The 10,877-nt window shown below is 39.9% G+C and overlaps 1 protein-coding gene across 1 annotated transcript; it reads right to left on the bottom strand.

Moving 5' to 3' along the window:
* Positions 1–1,263: 1,263 nt before the first annotated feature.
* Positions 1,264–10,457, bottom strand: Rpn8 (regulatory particle non-ATPase 8). The gene is made up of 6 exons (XM_080272022.1): positions 10,200–10,457; positions 9,214–9,299; positions 7,938–8,123; positions 3,854–3,955; positions 3,157–3,309; positions 1,264–2,256 (listed from the first exon to the last, which is right to left on the bottom strand). The coding sequence occupies exons 1-6, from the start codon at positions 10,372–10,374 to the stop codon at positions 1,960–1,962; spliced, it is 999 nt and encodes a 332-aa protein (XP_080128148.1). The 5' UTR covers positions 10,375–10,457; the 3' UTR covers positions 1,264–1,959.
* Positions 10,458–10,877: the final 420 nt, after the last annotated feature.

The following is a 10,877-nucleotide window of genomic DNA, read 5'->3' as shown; positions in this document are numbered from 1 at the left end:
ATTGAAAGAGAATATAAATAGTAGAAATGTCAATAGGTCATGACACACACACACACACACACACACACACACACACACATACTGGTTCAAGCCACTCACAAAGTTTTATCACACGCACACTTGCTCAATCCACTCACAAATTTTTATCACTTGTTCAAGCCACTCACTAATTTTTATCACACACTTGTTCAAGCAACTTACCAATTTTTATCACACACTTGTTCAAGCCACACACAAATTTTTATCACTTGTTCAAGCCACTCACAAATTTTTATCACACTTGCTCAAGCCACTCACTAATTCTTATCACACACTTGTTCAAACCACTCACAAATTTTTATCACACTTGTTCAAGTCACTCACAAATTTTTATCACACTTGTTCAAGTCACTCACTAATTTTTATCACACTTGTTCAAGCCACTCAATGATTTTTAACACACACACAACTTGTTCAAGCTACTCCCTAATTTTTATCACATACACACACTTGTTCAAGCTGCTCACCAATTTTTACCACACACACTTGTTCTAGTCACTCACTAATTTTTATCACACTTGTTCAAGCCACTCATTAATTTTTATCACACACACTTGTTCAAGCCACTCACTTTTTTTTTTTACCATACACTTGTTCATGCCACACACTGATTTTTATATTTTTATGTCCTGACCCCCTTTGTTAACTGCTCATCCCCCCCACCTCCAAGTTGAGAACCACTGGGATAAACACTACCATCAACATCCTGACCTCATTTTTTTCACATACTGGTAATGGCAATGTGGGATACAGCTTCAGAGAGAGAGAAAAAGGGGCATATGCCATTTTTGCACTATGCTGCATTGCTCATCTCTGTACCAAGGAAACAAAATGTGAAAAAGGAAGAACCATCAATAGCATACCAGTGAAATGGTCTTGACAGTCATTCACACATCATTTAAGCCCCTAGAAAACTGGCTTCACCTCACATGGGGATTCAAATAAAATTACTTGTAAACAAAAATAGTTTACAGTTAGAGGCTTGGAAAAAAAAAAAAAAAAAAAAAATGCACCAAAAAATTTATCGAGTAAAAAAAAAAAAAAAAAAAAAAAAAAAACACTATCCAATGTAGAACTACTGTATATTAGTCTTCCATGCATTCAGTCTGTAGTGGATAAACAAAGGATAATCACAGACAAAAATATTTTACTAGTAAATTTGTATTATAATGTTAACAGTGTAGAACCTTCCCCCCCTCCCCCCACCCCATCTCTATGCTACCCTACCCTACCCTACCCATATAGTGAAAAGAAGCACATTTGAACATGGTGAAGACGGAGAGCATAAAAATGACTTGCAATCATTATGCGCTGGGGCCAAAGCCTCAGGTATCTGTAACAATTTTCCTTTAAATAAATAAAGTTAATATTTACTGAGGTTCATATCATACACAGAGTCCCCTATGTTACCAGCATACTGTACATTCAGCATGACCAATCATCTATATACATCTCTGGGTTGCTAACAACAGCATAATATTGTACTTACAGTTGGGGAAGAAAAAAAAAAAAAGTACAAAATGTTCTGCTTGGGTAGAGGACATCTGTAGTTTAAAATATTTTGTAGGATGTTTTCTTGCTTGGTAAGAAAAATTCAAACTGATTATGTGTAAAGAATTCTGGCAGATTAAAAAAAAAAAAAAAAAAATTATAACAAAAAGCCCATACATCATTCTGAAGATAATGCATACCAGTACCTCTCAAGATGTGAATCACAGTTTCTGATACCTAATAAGGGCTGCTCTCTAATTCTTTAAACAAAAGGTGTTAAAAACATTACAAAATTCCTTAATAACTTTTCAACTACAATTTATTGTCACTTTCACCCAATGTCATCTTTCTCTTCAAGAACAATACATATTTTCATTATGGTATCTGTTTACAGTCCTAGCACAATCCATTTAGATCAGATTTATATCACTACTTCTTATCATCACTTTTCTTCTCATCCTTATCTTTCTCCTTGTCCCCCTCCTTCTTGTCCTTATCTCCCTCCTTCTTATCTTTATCACCCTCCTTTTTATCCTTGTCTTTTTCTTTACCCTCCTTTTTTTCTGCATCTGTGTTGGCAAGCTTGTTGTTGATAAGATTGTGAAGTGCAATAACAGAGCGGACTAGGGATGCCAGGTACACGACGAGCATCTGGTCATTAGTCTTCACATACAGGGATTTTACGAGAGCTGGATTGGTCACATCAGGTAGAAGGTTGAACATATCCTGCAATAAAGTACAGTAATGGTGAACAGGAAAAATGCAGAGGAAAAAAGTACTGTCTGAACCAGGTATACAACTAGCATCTGATCGCTGGTCTTCACGTACATAGATTTTATGTGGGCTGGGTTCGTCAAGCTGGACAGTAGGTTGAACATATTGTACAAAAAGATGGTGGTGAACACATAAGGAATGGAGGGGAGAGGGGGAAGGATTTTTGAAGATTCAGCAATGGCTTTGACACTTCTGTTATTCCTGAGGAAGCCAGTATAACAAAACTGAATAAAATTGGGTCCTACTCTACAGGCTGGATTTTATGAAGGCCTGGCTGGTCACGTCAATTAGGATGCTGAACATGTCCTGCAGAAAGATGCTGATGATTATATGAATACTTAGGTGGAAAAGAAAGAACCAATTACAGTATGGGCTATTATCTCCTTCACTGTGGCATGTCTGTCCCAAGCTGAATTTTATCATCACAGTGAAGGAGACAATGGGAGTTATCACTATAGTTTGATGGAGTTCCTGACCAAGTAAAATTGCATGGTAGTATCATAAATACAATAAAAGTGGCATCATAGCAGTGAAGATGTTAACAACCACCTTCCTGTGTTTTACAAATTATGGTGAATCAAATCATGCATACATACAAGTTTAAAAACTGGATTAGGATAATGACTGGTTTGGAACTGGTTTAGGATGATTGGTTGGCAAGTGGATTTGGATGATGACTGGTTAGAAAATGGATTAGGATTATGATAAATGATTAGCCTATGCTTCTCATGGGGCACCATAGGATTAGATGATGGATGGATGGTTGATGAATAGAAACTGAATCAGGACTTATGATGAATGATTAGAAACTGGGTTAGGATGATGATGAACAGCTATGTGATATTACTGTACCTGTAGGTGATAGACAATGGTGTGATTGACAGGCAACGTTCCATCCACCACCTGCTTTAAGTAGTTCAACACCTCACTCAGCTGCTTGTGTAAACCCTTCAGGCCCAGCAGCTGTGTTGTAATGCGCTGACCCAGAGAACCCACCACTGTGTCCTGTAGATTAGTAAATATGGTATACCTGGTAACTGTTTGTACTTTTACGACAAAGATGTATATTTGTGAGCATTTAATCAACTTAATACTACAGTATGTGCAGAATATGAGCCAGGTACTGTAATATGGTAACACTATATGGTGAACAGTTTACAATTAGTTAATTAGCTACTGCAATGTTTTAAGGATCATTAGGGGGATAACAGATATACAACATACTGTAAAAAGAAAGAAAGAAAGAAAAAAAAGGTGCAGTGGGGAGGTAAAAGTCACATGGATACAAGTCCCAGCAGAGCATTCAGAAGTCCACAGCTAGGTCCAGAATATGAAAGAGTAGGTGAAAAAACTATGCAAAAATAACCTTGAACTCTCTGCCATTACATGATCAATAATTATGTAAATGTTTATTAAAAAAATTATAACAACAGAACCTGCTCCTTACCCTCAATGTAGGGGTGACCTCATTATAAAAGTAGCATCTGATGTACCTCTACCAGGTAACGTGTATCTCTAAATTTCTGTGAAAACAGATAAAGCAACTTACCTTAATGTCTCTCAGTAGGTGCTCCACACCCACCTCCTCTGCCTCTTCTGCTCCAATTTCACTGGCCACATGCTCAAATGTCTTGGTAGTTGGTGTTCCATCCTGTTGGTGCACAAATTTTTTTTTGACAATTTAGTTTACACCTGCCAGTACACAAGGAGAATGAGTTGCTGGTCTAACAGTTTAGGTGGCATTCTCAAGAAGCACCTGGAATTCATTACATACCAGTAACAAGGAGTAGACTGTAGCACCAGTCGAGCAGGGCAGTACTCCCGAGGTGGATGGAAAGCTGATGACAGGGAGTGCTGGAGCTCCCGTTTCATCAGCCCTCAGGACTAGTTCCTGACCATCCCCCTTTGCTGAACTTTTTCAGTGTCTCAGTTACACAGAGAGTAGGCCAGCATGCTCTCCAGTACAAATTTCTCTATCTATCTTCACCAAACTACATGCACAGTACACACTACACTTCCTATTCAAAATTTACCAAAATGGCGTCAATTCACCCAGCCTCGGAGTCCCCAGGGGGGGGGACCATAAATGCCCCCGCCATCTGCCCCTCTCCCGGTGACGACTCGAGGTGCCTGGAACCACTGTCTGACTCTCTTCTTCTTCATTTCTGCAACATTCGCGGCCTTTCATCTAACTTTCGCTCTGTTGAGCACCACCTCTCCTCCTCTAAACCTCACCTTCTTTTTCTAACGGAGACTCAGCTGTCTGAGGCAACTGACAGCAAACCCTTCTCTGTATCCTCCTACTTTCTCTATACTCATTTCAAAGCCAAAGGTGGCTGTTGTGTATACATACGCAACGACTTATCTTGCTCTCGTGTTCCTGAACTTGATTCTTCTGAATTCTCCACTCTCTGGCTTCGGCTTTCCTGTCATTCTCTGACTAAATATATCTGTGCTGTTTACTTATCCCCTAATTCTACTGACTATCAAAAATTCTTCGACTATCTTACTTCTACGATGGAACACATTCTGTCCATTTCTCCTTTCTCTGAAATCTCCATTCTTGGAGATTTCAATGTTCACCACCACCTTTGGCTCTCCTCTCCTTTCACGGATCCTCCTGGTGAACAAGCCTACATCTTTTCTATCCTTAATGACCTAGAGCAGCTTGTACAGCACCCTACCCGTATCCTGACCGCCTTGGAGAGAGCTCCAACATACTTGACCTCTTCCTCACAACTAATCCTTCTGCTTACTCTGTTAATCTTTTCTCTCCGTTGGGCTCCTCCGATCACAACCTTATTACCTTAACCTGTCCTATCGCTCCAGTACGGCCTGCGGACCCTCCCAGGAAAGCGTCGTCTCTGGCATTTTGGAGCTGCGAACTGGGAGGCCCTCAGGCAGTACTTCTTTGATTTTCCCTGGAATGATTATTGCTTCCATGGCCGTGAGCCATCTGAGTGTGCCTTGCGCATTACGGGGGTTATTCTCTCGGGCATGGAAGCATACATTCCTTTCTCATATCCTTTGACTAACGCAAGAAAGCCTTGGTTTAATCACGCTTGTTCTAATGCTGTCCGCAACAAGGAGAAGGCCTACAAAAGGTACCGACCAACCCACCCCTGAATCACATAATCTTTACGTTTCTGCCCGGAATCGTGCTAAGTCTGTTCTTCGCTCTACTAAAAATAATTTCATCCATACTAAATGCTCTCAACTCTCCAACTCGAATTCTTCCCGCTCCTTCTGGCACCTTGCCAAAAATCTTTCTAACAACTTTACCTCATCATCCTTCCCTCCTCTTTTCTACTCTGATGGTTCTGTAGCTATTTCTTCTACTGATAAAGCAGATCTCTTCGCACAGACTTTCTCCTCCAATTCCACCTTAGATGATTCCGGTGCTGTTCCTCCATCACTTCCCCCCTCTGACTTCCTCATGGCTGACATTAAAATTTCTTCAGTTGATGTATTTTCTGCCATTACTGGCCTCAGTACTAACAAGGCATATGGGCCTGATGGGGTCCCTCCTGTTGTTCTCAAAAACTGTGCTTCTGTGCTTACACCCTGCCTAGGCAAACTATTTCGCCTTTGTCTGTCAACTTGTACCTTTCCTTCTTGCTGGAAGTTTGCTCTCATTCAGCCAGTCCCAAAGAAGGGTGACCATTCCCAACCCTCCAACTATCGTCCAATTGCTTTAACGTCCTGTATTTCAAAAGTTTTCGAGTCAATTCTTAATAAAAAAATTTTAAGGCATCTTTCCTATCACAACCCTTCTTTCCGATCGTCAGTATGGGTTCCGTCAGGACGCTCCACTGGCGATCTTCTCACCTACCTTTCAGACTCCTGGTCATCCTCCTTTCGGGACTTTGGCGAAAGCTTTGCCATTGCACTTGACATCTCAAAGGCTTTCGATCGAGTCTGGCATAAATCTTTAATTTCCAAACTGCCCTCCTACGGTTTCTATCCTTCTATCTGTACCTTCATCGCTAGCTTCCTTTCTGGTCGTTCTATAGCTGCTGTCGTAGACGGCCATCGTTCTTCTCCTAGATCTATCAACAGTGGTGTTCCTCAGGGCTCTGTCCTATCACCAACTCTCTTCCTTTTATTCATCAATGATCTTCTAAGCTGTACATCTAACCCTATCCACTCATACGCTGATGACTCCACCCTTCACCTTTCCATTCGGTTCCCGCAACGCCCATCTCAACAGTTACTTCAAGAAACAAGGGATGAGGCTATGGCACACCTAATGTCTGACTTGGCTCATATCTCTGACTGGGGTAAAAATAATATGGTTGTCTTTAATGCTTCTAAGACTCAGTTCTTACACCTATCAACCCGACAAAATCTTCCACAGGTATACCCACTAATGTTTAATAATATTCAGATTAATCCTGCATCATCCTTGAACATGCTTGGGGTTTCATTTACTCGGGACTTATCTTGGAAAGATCATAATTTATTACATCTCTTGTAAAATCTGCTTCCAAGAGATTGGGTGTGCTAAGCCGACTCCGCTCTTTCTTTACCCCTGCACAATTGTTGACTCTATACAGGGGTTTTATCCGCCCCTGTGTGGAGTACAACTCTCATGTGTGGGGAGGCTCCCCACATACAGCTCTTCTCAATAGGGTGGAGTCAAAGGCTTTTCGTCTCATTAACTCTCCTCCTCTTACTGACTCCCTTCAACCTCTGTCTCTTCGCCGCACTGTTGCATCTTTATCTCTTTTCTATCGCTACTTTAATGGTCACTGCTCCTCTGAACTGTCTGCTTGCATTCCTCCACCTCTACCACGGGCGCGTAGCACCCGTCTGGCAGCAAACTCTCATCCCTTTTCTGTCCAACTCTCTAATGCAAGAGTTAACCGTTACTCCCAGTCTTTCATTCATGCAACAGGTCAGCTCTGGAACTGTCTCCCTCTGTCTGTATTTCCTCCTGCCTATGATCTCCAGTCTTTCAAACGCAGTGTGTCCAGGCATCTCAAAATGATCGGATCTTGAATTTGGCTCTCTCTTGTATTTTGTTTTTCTCTTGGAGGGAACTGTTACTGCGGGCTCATGGCCTTTGGTTCCTTCTTCCTCGCATTAAAAAAAAAAAAAAAAAAAAAAAAAAAAAAAAAGCTTGTCACCATTTCACAACGACACATGGCCTTCCCACAGAATCTCTGCAAATCGGTACTGTACATTGCAAATTAAAGGAGTGATAGTACAGGGTAGGAAACAAACATTTCATTAGAAAAATCATATCTTTGGACAACATATATCCCAATAACTACCATAATTATGTAAACACGCATTAGAGAGAGAGAGAGAGAAATTAGGACTGACAAGTTCACAGGAATGTCAGCTCTGAAGACAAATTTCATATATGAAAGAGATACCTTAACATTATTGTCATTGTTTTATGAAACAGTATTATAAATGCTTCACTTGTAAAACACAACTGCACCTAGTGCCTTATGCATGTACTATACAGTGAGGAAAAAAAAATCAGACAACTAGTGAAAGAAAATTTAGAAATCATTATTTTGTAAAAAAAAAAAAAAAAAAAAAAAAAAAACACTTACACATATGGGGCAGGTATAGTCTGACAGGAAAAAAAAAAAAAAAAAAAATGCAATGCTGAAACTTACATCATGAACTTCCTCAACACTGTAGTATGCTTCTGTGGGCAAGCCGATGTTTGATGCATGTGCGTCGATGATAACCAGGACCGAGTTGCCACAGTGGCGTTTCACCAGGTCATTGATTGCAATGTCATTCTGACACAACTTGGGGCCTGTGTGATACCACCCAACTATCTTCTCACGTGCATTCACCTATGAGAGGAAGTGCACGAGGACAGTTTTGAGAATAAAGTACAGTACTGTTTATTTCCTGTAATATAAACACATGGCTATCTTATATAGTAATTTGGGGATAAGTGCTATTTCTTGTTTGGAATATGAATCATGACAGTACTGTGTACTCTACAGTACACAGGCTAAAAGTGCTGAACAACACAATACAGTACAGTAAACACTCACTACAGTGCATATACTGAAATACACTATAGTACACCATACCTGAACTTAATTTTATTATTATGAATTCTGATGACACATTTATTTCTTCATTATTTACTGTACTGGTGTGTATTATTACATAAGCATGCATAGGCTACTAGTGTCTCTGACTCACAAAGCTGCATGTTTTTTTCTTCCCATAAAAAATGATAATATGACATCCAGGAAATGTCCTATAAAGACAGATCTTTATATCAGACTTGTGGTTTATCACACTTGATCTTATCATATTCAATTTGATATATATATATACAGTATTTTCATATACCATACATATCCCATTGGAGCCCAGTGTCCTGAGAATTGGACAGAACTGAGAATTTTTCAAATCTTAATAAAGTAGGGACCCCCAGGCAGGGACCTATGAGCTTCGCGACTATGAGCCGATAGGCGGAGGTCAGTATACTTAGTACCCTCCCAATGCAATGCCTCGTCCAGCAACTCTGGGATCCAATGGGATATACGTGGAAGTGCAGTGCGTCCCTGATTGTAATGCCTGTGGGGGCTAGGTTTACGGTGGAAGAGTTGAGGGGGATGATGGACCTGGAGTGTATTGGTGTTGTGATGAGGAGAGGTAGATTGAAATGGTCTGAGCATGTGAAGAGGATGAGGGATGATAATTGTGTGTACAAAGTGAGAAGTGTTAATGTTAGGGTTAAGGTTGCATGTGGCAGACTGAAAAAGTCCTGGAACGAGGTCAATGATTGTGGCCTCAGGGATAAGGGACTGAATAGGAAAGCTGCCAGAGATCGAGCAACACGGAAAGCTGCCATTAGGTGACCAAGGCCAATGCATGCAACCATTTTGGAGCCTTCAAAAATGAATGAACATAAAGTGCCCCTACCTTCTTGAACATGTTGTATTTGTTTTCCAAATAATCATGATCAAGGAACCAGACTGACTTATCCTTCTCATCTTCATCAAATGGAACTGAAAAACAGAGGAAAAAAATTATATATTACTTTATCAGAGTAACTGTCACCTTTTAAAAATCAACTATAAAGTATCAATATCTTCTTAACCTATCTTTCTATTACCACCACCATCACAACTTATTTCCCCATCTTCATATGATATGGAAAAATCTACCACAATTTATGGTGAAGCTCCTCGTATAGGACAAATTTGCGTACCCATAGATTCTGAGCTGCCCTACACTTCTCAAGCTGTCCTTATATGGCCTGACAGTGTTAGCTAACAAAGAGCATAAACCAGGTGTAAGTAAACTGTGAGAGTTTACTCATTACTGTCAGAGTAACTCTTACAATGACTGGGGACACTTAACAAAGTCATACCACAGTTTTCTTTCCATCACTGTTACAGTCCACTATATGATACCTACAATGAACTTTCAATTATACAGTACTATTTAATGTACGAACTTTGATATTTTGCCGGCAAATAAAGCAGGGGTTGATTCTACTGTAAACCAATTACTTGGCTGAATATCTAAGAGAGCTCCCACTCCTCTAGTACAGTACTACCGTATACTTTTTCCTTTCCACGTAGTTTTACTTGACTATGAGTGACACGTTTAGAAGGTGGAATTGTAATTTTGAAATTAATCATACAACCACTAATTCTATGCACACACCACACTTAACAGCACCTTGCCTAACCATGAAAGCAACATCCGTCTGTCATTACACTGGTATCACATCGTTAATATCAGCATTATGTGGGTGTCATAATTATGAATTACAGTAGCCTAGTCTGTGATGGAACAATCCTCAAGAACTTTCTAACATCTGTGACTGGAAGTTCTCTTATATTTTGTCCATAGTTATTGACAGAATGTAAAAAACATTAATTGTCCCGGCACAATCTCACCTGCATATGAATTTGAGACATCCAGGACGCCCTTGCCCCGCCACGACCCCAACAACACTCCTACCACTCGCTTAGTGCTTCCTATCTTTGACATTCTCGTGAAATGATCCACCACACTGAGAAGTACTAGGGGATGAACCACCACCTTGTTCACTGGGAGGGATTCGGTGCTCATTTTGCGGTATTTAAGTATATATTACAGGATATTCTAACAAATTTTGGAGAATGTGACCACAGCACCAGCCTCCAGTTCGAGTTTGTTTTGATTCGTCACTTTGTCAGACCGTCGACATCTCTGGAAGGTTACTGTATTTCTCTATTTGATAGAGATATATAAAAATAATAAATATTTATGATAACATGAATATTATATATCAGCAAGGCTACTTAAAAATATTGAAGATTTTAATTTTAGATATAAGTCGACTAAATAAACTGACCTATTTTCATCAATGAACCTATAGTTGTTATTTACATGAAGCAAAAAAACTGTAATTTTACTAACCCCTTTCACTTCTCTGTCATTATTCAAGGTTTATTGGGAAAGGTTACCTTTGCAACCTACAAATGTCAGATTCAAAGAAAATGGACACAAGAATGAATTTTGCCCGAATTGATATATTCTTGACTCAGCTAAAATCTCTATAGCATTTAAGGATGTGCACAGAGGTTTAGTAA

This window comes from Coenobita brevimanus, chromosome 49 (assembly GCF_032717465.1).
Source record: "Coenobita brevimanus isolate Jiangsu-jjx chromosome 49, ASM3271746v2, whole genome shotgun sequence".
Taxonomy (NCBI): domain Eukaryota; kingdom Metazoa; phylum Arthropoda; class Malacostraca; order Decapoda; family Coenobitidae; genus Coenobita; species Coenobita brevimanus.
The sequence above is the reverse complement of the archived record's forward strand: the minus strand, read 5'-3'. Positions and strand labels throughout refer to the sequence as shown.